The sequence below is a fragment of the Poecilia formosa genome, unplaced genomic scaffold, assembly GCF_000485575.1.
Source record: "Poecilia formosa unplaced genomic scaffold, Poecilia_formosa-5.1.2 Scaffold192, whole genome shotgun sequence".
Classification (NCBI taxonomy): domain Eukaryota; kingdom Metazoa; phylum Chordata; class Actinopteri; order Cyprinodontiformes; family Poeciliidae; genus Poecilia; species Poecilia formosa.
This window is the reverse complement of record NW_006800131.1, coordinates 515,918-536,345: the sequence shown is the minus strand read 5'-3', so window position 1 is coordinate 536,345 and position 20,428 is coordinate 515,918. Positions and strand designations below refer to the sequence as shown.

The following is a 20,428-nucleotide window of genomic DNA, read 5'->3' as shown; positions in this document are numbered from 1 at the left end:
TTTAGTAAAATATTTACTATTGTGCTAAAGAAATACAACAATGGTTTACTTTTCTCCCTGCAAAACACAAAATCTTACCAAGTTTTGATCTAGTTTCTTGTGCTAATATATAGTACACTTGAAATAAAATAAAACTGACTTACAAGCAACTATTCAGAAAGACATAACTCCTTAGTATTGATGAAAAAGTTCTACTTTTATTGGCAGATTATTCCACTTACAACAAAACATTTTCCTACATTACATACAGTATAAATATATAAAACTTTTTTATAGATATTTTGCTGAAAAGTTACTTGTAAGTTAGTTCTGTCATATTTCAAATGTACTAAGAGATTTTCACTAGAAACTAGATCAAAATACTTGGTAAGATTTTTTGTTTTTACATTGCTATAATAAACTTGCTTTGTAATTTTCCTCTTTGTTCATGTTTTTTGCTTCCTGTCTAGTGAGAAATGCTCGCCTCCAGCTGAGTTTCCATTACCAGAATCGTCCAATCAGAGCGAGCCGGGTCTGATTAAGGAAACCTTTAACATGTCATTCAGGCAGGCGTAGATTTATCAGCCAGAATCAGGAACAGGATGGCATTTAGCTCCCAGCTTCCAGCCCTCAAAGATAAGATGGAGTAATTACTGGATCCAGAACCTGCAGAGCTGCAATAAGAAGCAGGCTGATGCTGACACACATTCACACATTCAGGGCATTTCAAAGGTTTTCACACCCATTGTTACTATTGCAAACGTCAAGGTATTTAAATTTTTATGCAATAAACCAACACAAAGTTGGCATAATTTTAAAACTATTTCAATGTATTAGGTTTTATTATGAAAATAATCTGAAAAGAGTACCTGGCATCTGTTTTAGCTCCACCGAGTCAAGTTTTCACTACCATTCCCTTAATATATATAGTTTTTACCAGCTTCCACATCAAGAAAATTTAGAGCATTACCACAGCCTGATCACTTGTTTCAGGGCTGGACTTTGACTGGGCCAAAGGAGGTCTGTTTTCCGTCTTTACTCGTTTACGGATTCTAACCGGATTTTCTGTAGGACTGTTCAACATGCTTTTGATATATATTGAATAGCATCCAGATGTTTTCATAAATCTTTTCTTTTGAAAAATTCTATCAGCTGGATTTGTGACTACAGGTGGAAATTGGCACTTAGAGCAGTAACCTGGAAAAGTGGTTAATACGGTCTGTTTTAAATAAAATAGATCATAAATCTGTACTTAGCTCCACTCATCTTCCTGCTGACGAAAAGCCCCCCAACAGCATGATGATCCCACCACCATTTTCCACCATATGGATCTTAGTTTTCCTCCACACATACTGTTGACTGCAGGTAAAAGAAAGTTCTGGTAAAAAAAGACCAGAACACCTTAATCTTTCACGTTTGTTGTGCTCTCTACATGCTTTGAGGCAGGTTACAATGGTGTCTTCTTGTGGCTTTCGTTCAATTATTTATCTCCTTAAAAAGACTTATTTTAAAACATTACACTAACTCACATGTTCACAATATACAGCTCAAGTTTATTTCACATTAGAAATACATTCCAGTTTTGTTCTTGGCATAAACATGAAGTAAAACTGAGTCATGATGAGCTTCAACAAATAACACGTCAACAAATAACACGTCAGTGATTTCACACGGAGAAGGCAATGATCTGGTGCAATTCAATGCACTGAATCATCGGGGCCCTAACCCAGTAAAGCTCATGATTCAGTATAGCTTATTGAATCATGTTTTAGTCTAAAATAACTATTTTATTCTAATTTGATAAACTAGGATGAAGCAAAGCTATGATTTGAAATTGAATGAGAAAAACTTTCACAAGAAGGAATTGTATCCTAATTCTGTATGTTTAATGTCCAGGTTGAGGGAACATCTGTCATCTTCCAGTTCTACAGAGTCCTGCTAACGATTTAATTATGTGGTAAGGGTGTTAAAAAAGTGCTTTAGCTGAAGGACTGGAGTTTCATATCCCTAATCGAGATTTAATTTTTAAAAAACTCACTACGTCCAATTACCAAAAAAGTTAGATTTTTTTTTATGCACATCAGTAAATCCATGGCACCTTAATAAAATCCCCACAGCCAGTGGTTTTGCTTCTTTCTAAAATATTAAAGCAACATTTTTGAGGGTTTTTTTTTACCTTATAAATAGTCTCACCTGCTGCTTCGAACACATTTAAGGTGATTTTTTTTTAGTCATGAGACAGCAGAGCACAATGGTTCCTGTCCTTCATGAATTCTCATGTGAGAATTTAAATATAAGATTTTGCTGAATCCTTGACCACAAACGGAACAACTAAAGGCTTTTTCTCCGCTGTGAACTCGTGTGGTTCACAAAGTCCTGTTTCCTCCTAAAAGCTGCTGCACAGACAGAGCAGTTGAAAGGTTTTTCTCCTGTGTGGATTCTCGTGTGCTCCATCAGAGCGTTCTTCCATTTAAAAGCAGACTTGCACACGGCGCAGGTGTAGGGTTTCTCCCCCGTGTGACTCCTCATATGACGGTTCAAACCCGCGTTGTGTCGATAACTCTGACTGCAGATGGAGCAGATGAAAGGTTTCTCACCGGTGTGGGTTCTCATGTGCTGCTTTAGTGTATATTTCCTTTTGAAGGATGCATCACACAGGGTGCAGCCGTAGGGTCTCTCTCCCGTATGAATTCTCATGTGTTCCACATAGGAATTCTTCCATGTGAACGTTGCGTTACAGACGGCACAGCTGAAGGGTTTTTCCCCAGTGTGGATCCTCGTGTGCTCCAGGAAAGTGTTTTTCCATCTAAAGGTGGCCTTACAGAAGGAGCAGGTGTACGGTTTTTCCCCTGTGTGGCTCCTCATGTGGCGGCTCAGTCCCACACTGTGTCGGTAGCTTTGGCCACAGATGGAACAGCTGAATGGTTTCTCGCCTGTGTGGGTTCTCAGGTGTTGGACTAAAGTATACTTTCTTTTAAAAGTTGCATCACAAAAAGAGCAGCTGAAGGGTCTCCCTCCTGTGTGGACTTTTCTGTGTCTCAAAAGACGTTCCCTGCGGCTGAACGCTTTCCCGCAATCAGTGCAGGTGTGTAGTTTATACTCGATGTCACAGATTATATCACCTGATTTTAAACTTGGCTGTGGTTCGCCGCTCTCCTCCCAGTTTCCATCGCTGACATCCGTCTCTGAAGAACCAGAACTTTTTTCTTCATGATCTGATTCTGAACATTCATCTGGTTCTGGTCCCATAAAGTTTTCATTCTCTTCAGTCTGGGTTTGATGAATCTTTGTAGACTGAGATTTCTCTTCATCCTCTTCACTCTTGATGGTATTCAATTTGAACTCAATAATCTCGGCTTCCTCCTGCTCTTCTTTAATCTGTGGGTGGTTCTGGTCATCCTGGTCCAGTTTGGGACTGCGGGCCTGCTCCTCTTTGATTACTTTCAGCTGCTGGACGTCTGCAGGAAACAAAACAGATCACAAAACCGCCTTAGCTTTAAATATATACACCTGGTCTAAATACAACTTATTTAACACTCACTGTGGTACCAAGCAACAAAATGAGAAAAGCACATATTGAATACATCTAGAACAGAAGTGAACATAACATAAATGTAAACATCCTGAATTGAAACTGGATCTTTTTTTTATGATTGTGCCTTACTAAAGTATTCACATTTTATTCCATCCAGCCAATCAATGTATTTATTTGGAATCATATAGACAGATATTTCTTTTTTCATTTTCTTGCAATAAGAGAATTGGAGGGAAATTTCTCAATGTGCAAAGCTCGTAGAGCTAAACACAAACAGATTTGAAATTGTATTTTTTTTTATTTTGACAACAATGTAAATTACCTGCCATGAATGCACTGCTTTCTGTTGGTTTATTGATTAAAAATCAACCAATGTTAGAGATTGTCAGCTGAAAAACTGGAAAAGTTAAAGACACAAATAATTTTGGACGGCAGTGCATGCGTACAAAATTATATTTTTGCCAATTGCGCCCATATTAGATATCTGAATGATTCATTATCACATTTATGTTAAATTCCCATTTTTAATACAAAGATATGTTTAATGTTTCTTCTGAAAACAAACATAAATAAAAACTCAAGTTCATGCCACTACCTACCATATTATGTTCATAAATATCCAACCTGAAAGTGATTTAACTTCAATGAAAAAAAACAGATTACCGTTAGTTTCGGTTGATTCATCGGAGGGTTTTAATCTCAGATCCTCCAGCGATGACATTTTAGCTGCTACTTCTCACACAAACACAGCCAGCTCCCCGTCAATCTGTCTGCTTATTTATCTTCATCATCCTGACTGCTTCAAGCTAACGCACTGTCAAGCTAACGTCGGCAGCTAAGCAGCCTAACTGACGCCAAATCAGGTAAAAAATATATTTTAAAAACAATTTGAGTAAAACGTGACAATCAAAAAACTATTATACACTTAACTACTTAATTACAACGACTGAATGTTGGGAACACAAACGGCTAATAGAGCAACCGCTTAGAATGAACCACTTCCGTTGATGCACCATGATACATCCTGGTGGCCTTCAAAATAAAAGCCTCAAATCCGCTGACCTATTCAATAAATTTGATTATTTAAAAATCCATCTATTTCAGAGAGTCCATCACCAAGTGAAGAAAATTATATATATTAATTAGACTTATATATATATTAATTAGACAAAATCACAACATTTAATTTCCCTTTTTTACCATTGGAACGTGTGTAGCAGGTTATATCCTGTCGTATGTTCTCCGGGACGAAAGGTGGCAATATGCATCCTAAAGTGGTTTGTGATCCGCCATTAAACACAAACAAGAACCAACGGATGTGACTTCCTGCTAGCAGCAGAATCAATGTAAAATTATTGTTTATTGTTAAATTTGAGCATTTCTGAGTTGATTTAACCATCCTTATATGTTATAAACATGCCGTACAAACTACAGCGCTTCTTACAGTTTTCTCTCAGTTTTAAAACGGCGTTTATTCCCGGAAACAACAGCAGCTTCGGGTATTAGCTTAGCATGTTAGCTGGAACCAAACCAGTCACACAGGGGAAGAGAGAGTCGTTTTGCAGGACAGACTGGAAATCTGATGGAGTTAAAGGGGAAAAAAGTTTCTGCCGTGCTGGTGTGAAAACATCAGAAAACAAAGATGGAGGGACGGACACACAGAGAGCAGATGGACTCTCGGTTTCAAGGTAACAGGCAGAGAGACAACAGTAACAATAAACGAGCCTTGTTGCTTCTTTTCTTTACGTTGTTTTTAAGGATTGTTTTCCAAAGCACTAAATGTTGTCATTGTACGATTTTTGTTTGCATTTTTCTGTTGCTGTAGCCCATCCTTTTCAAGGCTTGACATGTTATGCAGTTAAAGATTATATTTTTAATTCTGGCGTTGCTGCAGTGTGATTGAATAATTCTCTGTTTGTGCCACTCTAGATTCCTTCTTATTTTTCTCCATACTTAATTTGTTCAAATCATGAAACTAATGTCGAGTTTTTAATGATTTCTCAGAGGAAAAAAGCTGTACCCTTAACTTGTTGACATGTAGTATTTGTTTTAATTCAGCTACATGGGAAGAGTTTCTAGCGTGAATCACCTGCTAAGGTCTGTCTACAAAATGTTGATAAAAGTTAAGGTGAAAAGTATTGTAGCTTCATTTCATTCCCCTTTAGCAACATTAAAATGTTTAAATGATAACAACATTGAGTATGTAGGTTAAAAATTGAAACTACTTTGCTCTTTTTAAAACTTAAATTCTGAGCTAATTTTTGTTAAATTTTGTTTTGTTTTGTTTTGTTTAGGTTTATTGTGTAGGTTTATACACAGAATTAAGACTTTATGCATGTTTGACCTCATCTTTTCATGCAGACTTGTCCAGGATGACGTGCAGGATATAAAATCCCTACACTGGTTGAGGCGTTGACACCAAAACTGGAAAATGTTCTTGGACATATAAGATGGAAATACCACAGGAAAAATCATGTCACTGGAAACGCAGCCTGTGCTCTTCATATGACACTTCAGATGAGAGCCGTGCACTTTAACCTGTTTGTGTTTCCTGCAGACATCCAGCAGCTGATGCGGACGAAAGAGGAACTTCCTGCTGAGGAAGAGAACTGGACTCCCTCACTGGACCAGAACCAGAACCGCCCTGAAATTAAAGAGGAACAGGAAGAGACAAAGATTATAGAGTTCATATTCAACCCTGTCCCTGTAAAGAGCGAGGATGAGGAGGAGAAACCTCATCTCTCAAAGTTTCCTGACTGTCAGACTGAGGAAAACAGAAACTCACTAGAAACAGATGAATGTTTAGAATCAGATGATAAAGATAAAACTTCAGGTTCTTCAGAAACAGATGTCAGTGATGGAAACTGGGAGGAGAGCGATAGAACTAAGCCAGGATTGGACCCTGTTATTAATACATTATCTGTCAATGATATGGTGTATGACACAGGTAAGAAGCTACACAGCTGCCCTGAATGTGGTAAAACTTTTAGCCAAAAGTCAGATGTTTTGAGGCACAGCAGAATCCACACAGGAGAGAAACCTTTCATTTGCTCCATCTGCAACGCAGCTTTTTCTTGGAAGCATGTCTTGGCTCAACACATGAGAACGCACAGTGGAGAAAAACCCTTCAGCTGCTCCATCTGTAGTCAGCGGTTTGGAAGGAAGATACATGTCACCTCTCACATGAGATGTCATACTACAGAAAAACCTTTCACTTGCTCCATTTGTGGTCAAAAGTTCAGCCGGAGGGAAAGTGTGACGCGGCACATGAGACGTCACACTGAAGAAAAACCTTTCAGCTGCTCTGTTTGTGGTCAAGAGTTTGGCAGGAAGGAAAGTCTGACCTATCACATGACTCATCACACTGAAGAAAAACCGTACAGCTGCTCCGTCTGTAACAAAGCTTTTACTTTGAAAATAACTTTAACGGAGCACACGAGAATCCATTCAGAGGAAAGACCATTCACCTGTTCTGTCTGTGGTGCAGCTTTTAAAAGGAAACATACTTTAGCAGAACACACAAAAACCCACACTGGAGAGAGACCTTACAGTTGCTCTGTTTGTGGACGAAGTTTTGTTCAACTTATCAGTTTAACTCGTCATATGAGGGGTCACACGGGAGAAAAACCTTATAGCTGCTCCACCTGCAACAAGACGTTCAAATGGAAACAAACTTTTCTGACGCACACAAAACTACACTGCGGTGAATAATTTTCATCCTGTGAACAGACTCTTACTAAATATCCACGAAGGTTAGACAAAGTCTGGTCATGTTTTCAGTGGCAGGTGAGCTCACGTTGAATCTGCTCTGTTTAAATATAATATGGAAATACCACAGGAAAAATCATGTCATTTTTAACAAAAGAACAGACAAAAAATAAACAAATTAAAACTTATCCATGTGTCCCAGTCAATTAAGTTTGGTGAGTATTTATATATGTATTTATTTTAATTGAAATTGTAATACATAATTAAAAAACACATTATTGTATCAATTTTTTACCTACCCAACTGTTAAATGTTTGTGTAACTAAAGTTTGTTTTTATTTTGAGTTAAAATCATACATGTTTGTTGTAGACTTTAATTATTGTACATTTCTCGCTTCATTCTGAAATTATTTAAGCATTCATCATTGATTCCTAAAGCAAAACACCAGAATCTAATTAATACTCCTGCCCAACCCCTTAACTGCAGACCAATCACATTATCTGTAGCAGTGATAGCCTCGCCCTCCGAGTTTGACAGTTTCATGCAAAATTAATACATGATGATTCCTGTTTAATTGCAGGTTGTTTTTGTCCTAAAATAAAAGAGTTGGAAGTTTGTAATTAAATAATATTTTCAGCATATTTAAATTGTCCACTTTTAAAATGTTCCCTTTCATTACAACTACATGGTAGTAAAGGCACCGTAGGTTTTAGAAATGCATTAAAAGTAAACGATTGAAAACCGACTTGTTTTAGATGCGCTTAGTCATTTTGGTGAGGATTATTTATTTGATTTGTCATCTGAAATAAACTCAACTGCATCTCTGATCTCTGTATGTGTGACTTTTTTTATATGTCTGCCTTGTGTGTTTCTCTGAGACTGTTTAATAGTCAAAGTACACATACACAAGTAAATCCACACCGGATTTCCATCTGAAAATACAATTATGTAGGTATTCTTAAAGACTTTGTGGTACAGATGATGAAAAATATTAACAAGATTATTAAACCAATATATAAATCTTAACATACCACAGGTAAAGCTTTCAATGTTTTCAACAAAAATAAAGCTCTCCAAGGATGACGATGGATTTAGTTTGGTTATTTGACCACTAGATGGCAGTATAACTCCATCTAGAAAACAACTGGCACGTTGCTGTCTCCCAAGCATATTTTTGAGATATTTCCAGTCAAAATATAAGTTAAATAATAACACAGCTATATATTTTAAGCATTCCAAGAATTAATTTCCACCCAAATATAAAGTGGTTCTGGTGTTCTTTCACTCAGTATGAACTTCAAATGTAATTTATTTAAAATCATTTTGAATATTGTGATTAAATAATTTCCTTTTTATGTGTAGAATTGTAGCCTAATGTTAAATGTACCAGTACAGACAATAAAGCGCTTTTTACAGATTTCGTCGGGCGGGATACAGATCGAGCTTTTATTTTGAAGGCTAATATGACCCGCTCGCTACCGGAAGTTATTGTCTCCTAGCAGCAGTTGCTAGTGAGCGAAAAAAAGTATTGTTTCCCTTCCCCAGTTTGCTTTTTCATGTGCTGTCAACCTTTGATGGTCTTTTAAACATGCTTTGAAAACCACAGGGGATTTTTATCGTCTTTGAGGAGTAAATATTTTTTGTTGTTTGTATTGGTTTCCTCTCGGGAACAACGGGAGCTCTGAGTATTAGCATCTTCCGTTAGCTGGAAACAGACAGTCAGCGATTCAGAGACGCTTTGATCGAGAACAGACCGTTTCTGATGGAGTGTAAGGAGAGAGGTTTCTGCTGTGACCAGGTGAAAACCTAAAAAATGAAGCGAAACAATGGAGGAACCGACACTCAGTGAGCAGATGGACTCCGACTTTTATGGTAATTAGGCTTTTCTAAAGCTCTATTATTGTGTTGATATTAAGTCAACAAAAAATAAACCCAACTGAAAACATGAGGCAGAAATAAAACGAGACAAACTTGCAGCAATACTTTTCCATTTATACAAATAACGAATATAAAGAACTATTGCTGACCTATACAATAAAATCTTATGTACAAAATTGCTTATCTTAGCAAACATGTTGTTTATAAATCTCTGATGAGGTTAAATGGAGTTGAAATTTTTATTTTTACACTGATTTAGTTTCCTAAAATGTAAAACTATTGCTCTAGTTGGAAAAGCAGATTTTTCTAAGAAGAAAAATGTTACAAACTAAAGCAACTGTATAAAAATATTATAATCCCTTAGTTTCAGCAGGAAAGTTATCGAACAGAAGTACACCAACACAAAATTGCAGGAAATGTTAATCCTAAAATGTCAAGTTTATTAAGACAAAGTATACCTGTATAAATTGTGTACATATGTGTTTAATATAGTAATAATAATACTATAGATACAAGACTACAGACAATAGTTTTAACCAGTTTGGAATCTGTGCCTGTTTTAATAAAAATGCATGTAATTTTCTGTAATGTGTTTATAGTCTGTATGTAAATTTGGTTATGTTCCTATTAAATGATATTTACTAACATAAAGAAATAAGTGCAGCTTGTCACGTTGTTATTTTGGTTTATCAGTCTCCATAATCTGACACTGAAAGCTCAACTGGCCCCAATAGACATTAGAACCGAAATATGGATGGAGAGACATGCAATTTTTTTCTGATTATCGATAAATGAACTAAATTCTATGAGTTTTGTTTGTTTTTTTAATACATTTTCCTATTACTTGTGAAAATACTTGTTGGTTTGAAGTAATTATATGGGTATTGCAGATTTAAAATAGAAATAGGAAGAAAAATGTAGGAATTAAATGGTAAAGGGGCTAACTTGACCCAAGGTCAGCCACAACTAATTTCTCCTGAAAGACTCAAAACCAAAGACAGAAGTAAAAGAAAAGGAAAAATTATACTACAGTGGAAACACACCAAAGAGGACTGATTTGATTTTTAATATGGGAACTGGTTTTAGAAGCTGTGTGTGTTTCCTGCAGACGTCCAGCAGCTGACGGTGGTTAAAGAAGAGCTTCCTCTTGAGGAGGAGGACTGGAGTCCCAGACCAGACCAGGAGGACCAGAAGCCTCCACAGATTAAAGAAGAACAGGAGGAAAATGAGATCACCGAGTTCTTATTTGATCCTGTATCTGTAAAAAATGAAGATGATGAAGAGAAACCTCAGCTCTCAGAGCTTCGTCATGACCAGACGGGGCCGAACAGAGACGATACAGGACCAGAACCAGATGAATGTTTGGAAACTGACGAGGAAGACAAAGCATCGGGTTCTTCAGAGACGGACGTCAGTGATGGGAACTGGGAGGAGAGCAGCGAAGCTGAATCTGGTTCAGACTCTGTGAGAAACAACAAATCTCCTATAGGTGATGGAAGCTGTGAGAGAGATGAGAAGCTTCACATCTGTAGTGAATGTAGTAAAGCATTCAAACGCAGATCATGTTTGGTACGACACAACAGAATCCACACAGGAGAGAAACCCTTCAGCTGTTCCATCTGTAGCAAATCGTTCACATGGAAACGAGGCTTGGTTATACATATGAGAACGCACAGTGGAGAAAAACCTTTCAGCTGCTCGGTCTGTGGTCAGAGGTTCTCGAGAAAGGAGTCTGTGACCTCTCACATGAGATGTCACTCATCAGAAAAACCTTTCAGCTGCTCTGTTTGTGGGAAAAAGTTCAACAGGAAGGAAAATGTTATTCGGCACATGAGATGTCACACTGAAGAAAAGCCGTTCAGTTGCTCCATCTGTGGACAAAAGTTTGGCAGGAAGGAAAGTTTAAGCTATCACATGACGCATCACACTAAAGAGAGACCCTACAGCTGTTCTGTCTGTAACAAAGCTTTTACTCTGAAAGTAACTTTGATGGAACATACAAAATTTCACACAGAGGACAGACCATTCAGCTGCTCTGTCTGTAAAACTGCTTTTAAAAGAAAAGCCTATCTGACAGAGCACCAAAAAATCCACACCGGAGAGAAACCTTTCAGTTGTTCAGTCTGCGGCCGAAGCTTTCGTCAGTCTAACAGCCTGAAGCGCCACATGAGAAGTCACACAGAAGAAAAGCCTTTCAGCTGCCCCATCTGTCACGCAACATTCAAATGGAAAAGTGCTTGTGTAAAACACGTGAAAAATCACACAGGTGAATAACCAGTGAAGTAGAGACGCAGCGCTTTGCAAATGTATTCATACTCATTAAAATTTACTACGTTTTCTAATGCTACAACAACAAACAGCAGGCCGGGATTTTCATTAATCCAACAATAAGTAGTGAATAATGGTGTGGCGGGAGGAGAATGATTGTTTTCAGTATTATTTTATCAGTTATTGCAATCGGTTGATGGTATTCATCGCTACTGTGGGTGGAACAAGCAGTGACTAGGTTTTTATGAAATGTGTAGCAGATGTTGTTTGGATGGATGGACAAAAATGTGAGCGTGGGATGGAGGTTCATTGTTCAGTAAATCTGAATATTATTTAAAAAGTTCATTTCAGTGACTTAACTTTAAGTGGAACACATTATATAAATTTGTTACACACAGAGCGATGTTTTTAAACTTTTATTTCTTAATTAGAATGATTTTTTTTTTACTTTAAACGAATGAAAATGCAGCATTTCAGATTAAAATACTACATTAAACCAACAAAAAACACATGCAGGACAGAAATGTTGGCTTTGTAAAAAATTATGTTTAATTTTGGATTAAAGGCTGTTTTCAAAGCATACTTTAATCTGACAGACGAATCTCATAATAAATAGGCAGTTTTATGGCTGATTACCAATTTTAGTCAAAGCCGATTTTTGTTGTCCGAAAAGTAACTAAATGTAGCAACAAAATTGCTAACTGCGCATGGCTAGCTTTTTGATTCACTGTTGTTGCAGGAATGTAACCAAAAATTTGCAGGACAGCAAAAAACAAGGACTAGAGTTGTAAATGCTTTAAACTGTTGTAATGTTTCAAAGTGTCCCAGTGAAAATTCAGACATAGGGTTAACTGAGAATCTGTGGTGAGAGTTCAAAATTGAGGTTCTCTGTCCAATCATATAGAGATAAGCTTTATTGTTTAACCCAAAAGACTCATTTTTACTTTACATAAAATGCAAGAAAAAACAGAGATTTTTATTGTTTCAAAGTGACAAAAATGTGAAAAATTCAGGGGTGTGAATATTTTTTATGCAAAGTGTAACAATTTGCCCTGTTTGGATTTTGTTGTGCCTCTTTAATTGATGTGTAACATTAATAAACTCTGCTGCATGTCTGATGCCCATGAATGATTTCTGTCTTAAAAATGATTTAATATAAAAAAATACATTTTAGATCAAAATACAGCAATTCATACAACGGCACAGTACAGCAAGTTTAGTTTGCAGTGTTAGAGATGCACATGTTAAAATATCCGCAAATTAAACTTACATTAGAGAGTTTAATAAAAGTGAAACACTACTGGAACAACAAGCGGTGGCATCATTAAAATTTTAAAAATTGTGTTTTTTCTGTGCGAAGATTTTTTGCATGTGATTGTCTACAATAAAAATACAAGTTTGGTGACAGAGAGAACATAGTAAAGTCATCATAGATTGAAAAACCTGATGCAATATAAAGGTAAAGAGTGGATTAAATCTTCATATTTATCGTTTTAATGTTTTATCTTACAGTAACTTATCAATTATCAATATGAAGTAAAATATTTTCTTCCTGATTACTGTCTCCAATAAAGAATAAGTGAGAGAAACGGATATTTAATTTATCCAATTCGCGCTTTTATTTTGAAACGACCTCAGCACAAACGGAAGTTGCTTTCTGCTAGCAGTAACAATGAAGGCTGTGCGAACAAAAACAGGATTACGGTTTATTTAATGTAAATTCCCATGATGTGTCGCGCTTCATTTTATTTTGTAAACATGCTTTAAAAACCGACGACCATGTTTATCCTCTTGAAGTTATTATTTTATCTGAATTTCCTCCCGGAAGCAGCCGCAGTGTTAGCTTAGCTTGTTAGCTGGAAGCAGACCGTCAGCACCGAGGAGCACAGCGAGTCAGGGATACAGTTTGATGGAGAACAGACTCCTTATGATGGAGAAAAAGAGGAGAGGTTCTGCTGTGGTTGTGTGAAAACCTCACCGGTTAAGAGCTTTAAAGAAAAGACAACAGAGATGGAGGAAGCAGCACTGAGTGACCAGAAAGAATCTGATTTTAAAGGTAATTATCTTATACATTCTGTAAATTGCTATGAAGATCAATTGTAGTTTCATTACAAATATAAAAATATGTGTATTAATTATATATGCATAAATTCATGTGTGTGTAGTAATTAGCTACACGTATTTGAGTAGCTTTGAAACAGAATATTTTAATGCCCCACACTTTTAGCTTCTGCTTGAGTATTTTAATAACCGAATAATACATGAATTTATATACAATTATTCAAAAGTGTTATTGTTTTTCTGTCAATCAAATGTTAAATTAATCAAAGGTTAACAATTTGAACAATGTGTAAATTTAGGCATGATGCAAATTAGATCCATTAGGCACTTAAGATGTTTTAATCTCAATATGTTATTTTATAGATGTTATTTCTCCATCAAGACTTTATAATTAAACAGCCATTGTCAGCTCATGTGACAACATTTTTATTTGAAGCTGTAAAGTTGGATTAATTGTGTAATTAAATGTATATTATTGACATTAAGAGTTTTGTTTTTTTTGTCTTTGCTCTTGCTTCTTTTTCCTGCAGACGTCCAGCAGCTGGTGGTGATCAAAGAGGAACTTCTTGCTGAGAACTGGAGTGAAAGTCCAGACCAGGAGGACCAGAAGCCTCCCCAGATCAAAGAGGAACAGGAGGAGAATGAGATCACTGAGTTTATATTTGATCCTGTATCTACTAAGAGTGAGGATGATAAAGAGAAACCTCAACCCTCAAAACATCTTCTTGACAAATCCAAAAAGAACTCTGTTGGACTGGAACTAGATGAATGTTTTGAATCAGACAGTAAATATAAAACTTCTGGTTCAGAGACGGATGTCAGTGATGGAGACTGGGATAACAACGAATCTCAGTCAGGTTTGGACTCTGTGAGAAAAAAGCAAGTTTCTGAAGTTAATATGATATGTGATGGTGGAGAAAAGTTGCACAGCTGTGCTGAGTGTAAAAAAACATTTAACAGCAGATCATATTTAATAAGACACAATAGAATCCACACAGGAGAGAAACCGTTCAGCTGCTCCATCTGCAACAAAGCTTTCACATGGAAACATGGTTTAGTCCAGCACATGAGCCTGCACAGTGAAGAGAAACCTTTTAGCTGCTCTGTCTGCGGTCAGATGTTCAGAAGAAAGGAAGACGTCACCTCCCATATGAGGCGGCACTCTGCAGAGAAACCTTTCAGCTGCTCTGTTTGCGGAAAAACATTCAAAAGGAAGGAAAGCGTAACTTACCACATGAGACGTCATACTGAAAAAAAACCCTACAGCTGCTCCTTCTGTGACAAATCCTTTACTTTGGAAGTAACTTTAATGGAACACACTAGGATCCACACAGAGGAGAAACCATTTAGATGTTCTATCTGCAACGCAGCTTTTAAAAGGAGGTACACATTAACAGAACACACCAGAACCCACACTAAGGAGAGGCCGTACAGCTGCTCCATCTGCAGCCGGAGCTTTGCTCACAGGTCATATCTAACCGTCCACATGAGAGATCACGCAGAAGAGAAACCCTACACCTGCTCTGTTTGTAATGCAGCTTTTAAGAGGAGGTACACCTTAACAGAACACACGAGAACCCACACTAGAGAGAGACCTTACAGCTGCTCAGACTGTGGCAGGAGCTTCATGCACTGTGTGAGTCTGAGGCGCCACATGAGAAGTCACTCAAAAGAAAAACCTCTTAGTTGCTCCATCTGCAAGGAAACGTTCAAATGGGAAAAAACTTTTCTGAGACACAAAAAAATCCACACAGGGAAATAAATTTTCAGCTGCATAGACGGGTCGATCTGTTGATGTGTTAACTGGAAGTTTGTGCCTTGTCTGAGTAAAAATAATTCACATTTTATTCTGCAGTTTGAGAAACCCATAAGACACACACACACACACAGAGAGAGAGAGATTACTAGATGTTTTATTTTTTTAAGAACATAGTAATTGTGCTTCATCTTTGCTCACAGTGATGGATTCAGAAGCTGCATCAGCTTGTTGGTGTCAATCTAAGGTGATTAGAGGTTCCTACAAAACTGTGAAAAAGATTTAGCTCTTCAGAATATCATCAAAAAAATTATTTTCAAGATGCTCAAATAAACTTAAATCCAGTTTCTTGTTAGTAACTAAGCCTAAAGCTGAAATTGAGTAGCTTTTTATCCTGTTTTCTGTTTTACTGTTAACTTTTCTGTTTGTTGCAGCTAAGCCTCTCAGGTAGAACTGTGTTTTGTTATAGCAACCTCAACAAGAGAGTTACCAAAATAAAAGCATATAGTCTTATCAGTAATTACAATAAATAAAAGTAACTTCATCACATGACTCATGTGATGAAAGTGTTTTCATTGCAGTTTTGTGAAATACATCAGTTGTGATATGTCAACAAATCACTTCATCAAAAACTTTATTGAAATTTTTTTTCTGAAATTGGCATGCTTCCATTAAGTACATTTATTTTGCATAATTTCAATTTCTGCAATGTCATAGTTAATGGCAAAGAAACTGTTGACAGTCATGGTGTTTCTGCGTGTAACAGAAATGTATGAACTTTAACTGGACTGCTGATGGCACTTAAGATGACAATAAAAACATCTGAAGACATTCTTCTGAGGTGAGAATTATTTTAACTACTTGGGAAAATATGTAGTTATATACACCATTATATCCCTGCTGACCATACAAGTTTTTTTGTTTTATTTTACATCTAGACAAATATCTGAAAACATGCTAAAGTTGTTGCTACAGCAATGGTTTTTAACTATTCTCGTTTTTTAATTTTTGATTGATGCATGCACACACTCACACCTAAGGAGGAGAATTTAGAGAAATCAATTAGAGACAACCTGCAAACTAAATGGAGAAAGACCTTGGACTGGGAATTGAACCCACAACCTTCTTGCTATAAGGCTTCAATTCCACCAACTGCACCACTCTGTAAGTGGAGAAATGTAATTAAAAAGCACCAAAGATATATTCTTTAGATCTTTTTCTTATTTGGCTGGAAACAAATATAAAAAAAAAATTCTCAACCTGAGGAAACTTAGGACATTCAAGTCAGGTCCCCACTAACATAAGTAAATACATATGTCAATAAATTAGGATACCATTGATAAGTTCATTTTTTATTCACAAAGTGAAACATCATTTAGATTAATTACACATCAACTGATGTTTTCAAGTCTTTATGAAAGAGGATTATGGCCACTGAAAAAAAAGTTTCCCTCAGAATTCTGACTTCCTCTGAAACACAAAAAACAAAATCACATAAATCTGACATTTTCTTCCAGAAAGTTGGCTCTATTTCGACACAACTCATGTTTCTGAAGTCAGAATTCTAAAAAAAAAAGCATTTTAAGAAAAATAGCAAGAAAAAATGCCAGAATTCTGAGGAATAAAGTAAAAATTCTAAGTCAAAATTTTCAATAAATAGAATTCTAAGAAAAACTAAAAGTTCTAAGAAAGTCAGAAATATAGAAAAAAGTCGCAATTCTAAGAAAAAAGTGAATTCTGTGGAAAAATCTGAGAAAAGTCATTTTCAGTGACTTTAACCTCTTCCATATTTATTTCTATTATGGCAATTTTCTGCTTATAGCCCAACAAAATACATATTCAACATTACATTATTACATCACACCAATGAAAGAAAAAGAAAACATTTTAATTCAGAAACATGAAACTTGTTCATTTTTTTAACAGGATTACTGTTAAAACATGGCAACAGAGGATATTTTCATAAATTCTGATTCAGTTTCTGCTGTTATGAAACCAAGAGTGAATCTGGGTTTGCAGTTTTTATTCATAATAAATTAGTTTACTGTTGATAAATCAGAATCCTTGTGATAACTGCTCATCTCTGCCTCTTGTGTTTTTACAAACAGAACTGAAATTTCTTCTTTGAGCGTGCACTGCATGCAACCACGTGAACCTTTGACCCCGAACTGTAGAACCCAACAGTTAAGACCCTGTGTGGGTCTTTGTGTGTTCAACAAGATCATGTTTATCCCTAAACTTGGCCTCACAAAGTGAACATTGGAGAGGTTTTTCTGCGCTGTGACAGCTCATGTGGCAGGTGAGACTGGACTTACGGCCAAAGCTTTGCTCACAAAGGGAGCAGTTGTACGGTTTCTCTCCGGTGTGTGTCCTCATGTGCTCTGCTAGCGTGTATTTTCTTCTAAACGCCGCGTTACAAACTGAACATTCGAAGGGTCGCTCTCCTGTGTGGACTCGGTTGTGTCTCAACAGATCTGCCCGATGGTTAAAAATTTTACCGCACTCGGAGCACCTGTGGAGCTTCTTGCCGCTCTCGCAGGCAGTTTCACTAACTGGGCCGTTCTGCAGAGAGTCTAAACCCGGCTCCTTATCGCAGGATGACTCTAAATGCTGATCTAGACTCGGCTCCAGGCTCACAGAGTCTATGCTCTCCTCAGCTTGACTGGGATGAATTTGTGACAACAGAGATTTGTTTTTAACATCTCTGCTCTTCACGGGGATGGCAGGTAATCTGAGCTCGGTAATCTCAGCCTCCTCCGTTTCCTCCTTAATCTGTTGAGGGTTAGGCTGTTCCTGGACCAGTTTGGGACTAGAGCTGCTCTCCTGATGCAAAGGCTCCACTTTAATCACCAACAGCTGCTGGACACCTGCAGAAACAAGGAAAAGAAAAGAGAAGAAAATGAAAGAAAATGTTTATTTTTAATGTTCACACATTTATTTTTTCAATTAATATACATTGACATCAGAATTTACTACAAGAAGGAAAGAAAGAAAGCCAGAAAGAACGAGTGAGAAGAAAAGAAAGAAAGAGAAAAAGAAAAACCTGCATGGATCTTGGTGTGCTTCACAACGTCCTGGTTCCTCCTGAACGCAGCCTTACAGACAGTGCAGCTGAATGGTTTCTCTCCAGTGTGAATCCTGGTGTGCTCTGTCAAGGCGTTCTTGAGTTTGAAAGCAGCCTTACAGATGGGACAACTGTAGGGTTTCTGTCCCGTGTGACATCTCATGTGACGGGTCAGGCTGATCCCATGACTGAAGCTCTGGCCGCACAGTGAGCATCTGTACGGTTTCTGTCCGGTGTGGCTTCTAGTGTGCTCCACCAGTGTGTATTTCCGCTTGAAAGTAGCCTTGCAGATAGAGCAGCTGAACGGCCTTTCATCCGTGTGGATTCTCCCGTGCTCCATCAGATTTCGTTTTGAAGTGAAAGCTTTGTTACAGATGGAGCAGCTGTGAGGTTTTTCTTTAGTGTGGTAGGTCATGTGATACGTCAGACTCTCCTTTCGGCTGAACTTTTGTTCACAAACTGAGCAGCCGAAAGGTTTTTCCTCAGTGTGACACCTCATGTGGCGAGTTACGCTTTCCCTCCTGCTGAACTTCTGGTCACAGAAGGAGCAACTGAAGGGTTTTTCTTCAGAGTGGATTCTGTGGTGTCTTACCAGACATGGTCGGCTGTTGAAGGTTTTCCCACATTCGGAGCAGCTGTAGACCTTTTTCGCACTCATAACACCTAATGAAGATCCACCGCTCTCTCTGCAGTTTTCCTCTGAAGCCTCTGGAGGTTTAGATGAGAGCGATTCTGGTCCCACCGGGTTCCTGTTCTCAGTCTGGATGTGATAAAGCTCCAAAGACTGAGAAAAGTCTTCCTCATCTTCATTTTCAACAGGATTGAATACAAACTCTGTGACCTCAGCCTCATCCTGTTCCTGTTTAATCTGTAGGTCGTCCTGCTGGACATCTGTGGGAAACACAAACAGTGAAAGGTTTGAGGAAACAGACCCAAAGGTGGCAGCAATCAGTTTGTAGTTATTTGGCAAAAATGTAAATTCATTATTTTACACATGAAAAACATACACATGAACAATGGAAGGATGGATCTCATTCCAGTGACATCACACATTGTTGCTGTTGCAGTCGTGATATGAATGAATGTCATATTAATTTATTTTGTGTTGAATTTTAAAAACAATAATTGGATGCATAATCTTAACTTTATAGCTGTGCTTTATTACTTGTCTAATATTGTAAATTTGTCCTTACTGTAGACTCTTATTCTAATTTATTTTTTTACCTTTGTGTGAAAACACGCATCTTATTTTAACTGGCTGCTGTTGCACCTGAATTTCACCACTGGTGGGACAATAAAAGATATTTACATTAGAAAAAAGGAAACCTGCTGCCACCAAAGCCTATCAGTGTGCATATTGGTGCAGTTTGGGAGTGAAGCTCGGTGAATGTGGCTCTTTAAAACCGCTTTTAGTGCTCAGTATGATTACAAAAGCACTCAATAAATTCAATCCGTTTTCTTTTTACATTAAGATGCCAGATTTTAAAATGCGGAAGCTCTTCTTTTATTATTATTTTAACTACTTGGCGATCATTTCAAAAATCTAGTTTAGTGCTTCTGAATTCAATCTAAAAGTCCTGTTAGTCAACTCAGTGATATTTTCTAGTATTTCCAGTCAGAGATATGTAGTTTTACCGTCACTGCGTGTCGGTTCCTCCATCTCTGTTAATTGTCTTTTCTCCGACGCTGAGACCTTCTGAGACCCTTCTCCACCTAACCTTCATCAGAAAATGAATCTGTTCTTCATCAATGTGTCTGACTCACTGTTTCCAGTTCGCAGGCTAGGCTAGGCTAACTCTACGCGCTTCTGCTGCTTCCGGGAGAGAGAAAAAAAATCAGATAAAACCAAACTTCACGAGGAGAATAAAAACAACATAAACACATTATAAGTATATTTTCGGACACGCCAAAGGGTGGTTCAACACCGATTCGCAAGACTTGCTGAATGAGCTCCGATTTGTTTAAATAGCTACCGTCACTTCCGGTAGTGATCGAGTCCTTCAAACTAAAAGCTTGTGCGTCAACGGCTGCATTTACAGTTAGAATAATGTGTGTTCTGATTTCGCGCTGGGTCCGATTAAAAGTATCTTTCCAAAATAACTTTTAAACGGGTACGTACTTATAATTCAACCCACATTTATCTATTAAAATGTTTAGGTTTTTTTTATGAAGTATAAT

At 37.3% G+C, this 20,428-nt stretch overlaps 5 protein-coding genes across 6 annotated transcripts; 3 read left to right on the top strand and 2 right to left on the bottom strand.

Moving 5' to 3' along the window:
- Nucleotides 1-1,511: 1,511 nt before the first annotated feature.
- On the bottom strand, nucleotides 1,512-4,531 carry LOC103147943 (zinc finger protein OZF-like). Its single transcript, XM_007566521.2, has 2 exons — nucleotides 4,178-4,531; nucleotides 1,512-3,437 (listed from the first exon to the last, which is right to left on the bottom strand). The coding sequence occupies exons 1-2, from the start codon at nucleotides 4,233-4,235 to the stop codon at nucleotides 2,311-2,313; spliced, it is 1,185 nt and encodes a 394-aa protein (XP_007566583.1). The 5' UTR covers nucleotides 4,236-4,531; the 3' UTR covers nucleotides 1,512-2,310.
- Nucleotides 4,532-4,774: 243 nt separating this feature from the next.
- Nucleotides 4,775-8,050, top strand: LOC103147942 (gastrula zinc finger protein XlCGF8.2DB-like). Of its 2 annotated transcripts, XM_016678879.1 has the most exons (3): nucleotides 4,775-5,202; nucleotides 5,876-5,947; nucleotides 6,072-8,050. In XM_016678879.1, the coding sequence occupies exon 3, from the start codon at nucleotides 6,086-6,088 to the stop codon at nucleotides 7,223-7,225; it is 1,140 nt and encodes a 379-aa protein (XP_016534365.1). In that variant the 5' UTR covers nucleotides 4,775-5,202; nucleotides 5,876-5,947; nucleotides 6,072-6,085; the 3' UTR covers nucleotides 7,226-8,050. The 2 variants fall into 2 exon arrangements, with proteins under 2 accessions (XP_016534365.1, XP_007566582.1); XM_007566520.2 differs by lacking the exon at nucleotides 5,876-5,947 and having other exon boundaries at nucleotides 4,776-5,202.
- Nucleotides 8,051-8,697: 647 nt separating this feature from the next.
- LOC103147940 (gastrula zinc finger protein XlCGF52.1-like) lies at nucleotides 8,698-12,488 on the top strand. Its single transcript, XM_007566518.2, has 2 exons — nucleotides 8,698-9,095; nucleotides 10,210-12,488. Exons 1-2 carry the CDS (start codon nucleotides 9,050-9,052, stop codon nucleotides 11,373-11,375), a joined length of 1,212 nt encoding a protein of 403 aa, XP_007566580.1. The 5' UTR covers nucleotides 8,698-9,049; the 3' UTR covers nucleotides 11,376-12,488.
- A 420-nt stretch (nucleotides 12,489-12,908) lies between these two features.
- On the top strand, nucleotides 12,909-16,050 carry LOC103147941 (zinc finger protein 391-like). Its single transcript, XM_007566519.2, has 2 exons — nucleotides 12,909-13,425; nucleotides 13,961-16,050. Exons 1-2 carry the CDS (start codon nucleotides 13,380-13,382, stop codon nucleotides 15,190-15,192), a joined length of 1,278 nt encoding a protein of 425 aa, XP_007566581.1. The 5' UTR covers nucleotides 12,909-13,379; the 3' UTR covers nucleotides 15,193-16,050.
- A 903-nt stretch (nucleotides 16,051-16,953) lies between these two features.
- Nucleotides 16,954-20,256, bottom strand: LOC103147939 (zinc finger protein 84-like). The gene is made up of 3 exons (XM_007566516.2): nucleotides 19,886-20,256; nucleotides 18,230-19,141; nucleotides 16,954-18,053 (listed from the first exon to the last, which is right to left on the bottom strand). Exons 1-3 carry the CDS (start codon nucleotides 19,908-19,910, stop codon nucleotides 17,371-17,373), a joined length of 1,620 nt encoding a protein of 539 aa, XP_007566578.1. The 5' UTR covers nucleotides 19,911-20,256; the 3' UTR covers nucleotides 16,954-17,370.
- Between the last annotated feature and the right edge of the window lie 172 nt (nucleotides 20,257-20,428).

Bases quoted from the DNA above. Each gene is read 5' to 3' on its own strand.
- LOC103147943 (XM_007566521.2), bottom strand. From the start codon at position 4,235: ATGTCATCGCTGGAGGATCTGAGATTAAAACCCTCCGATGAATCAACC. The intron at 3,438-4,177 runs GTAATCTGTTTT...TGTTTCCTGCAG, and splicing joins TGAATCAACCGAAACTAACG to ACGTCCAGCAGCTGAAAGTA.
- LOC103147942 (XM_007566520.2), top strand. From the start codon at position 5,157: ATGGAGGGACGGACACACAGAGAGCAGATGGACTCTCGGTTTCAAG. The intron at 5,203-6,071 runs GTAACAGGCAGA...TGTTTCCTGCAG, and splicing joins GATGGACTCTCGGTTTCAAG to ACATCCAGCAGCTGATGCGG.
- LOC103147940 (XM_007566518.2), top strand. From the start codon at position 9,050: ATGGAGGAACCGACACTCAGTGAGCAGATGGACTCCGACTTTTATG. The intron at 9,096-10,209 runs GTAATTAGGCTT...TGTTTCCTGCAG, and splicing joins GATGGACTCCGACTTTTATG to ACGTCCAGCAGCTGACGGTG.
- LOC103147941 (XM_007566519.2), top strand. From the start codon at position 13,380: ATGGAGGAAGCAGCACTGAGTGACCAGAAAGAATCTGATTTTAAAG. The intron at 13,426-13,960 runs GTAATTATCTTA...TTTTTCCTGCAG, and splicing joins GAAAGAATCTGATTTTAAAG to ACGTCCAGCAGCTGGTGGTG.
- LOC103147939 (XM_007566516.2), bottom strand. From the start codon at position 19,910: ATGGAGGAACCGACACGCAGTGACG. The intron at 19,142-19,885 runs GTAAAACTACAT...TGTTTCCCACAG, and splicing joins GGAACCGACACGCAGTGACG to ATGTCCAGCAGGACGACCTA. The intron at 18,054-18,229 runs GTTTTTCTTTTT...TTGTTTCTGCAG, and splicing joins GCACACCAAGATCCATGCAG to GTGTCCAGCAGCTGTTGGTG.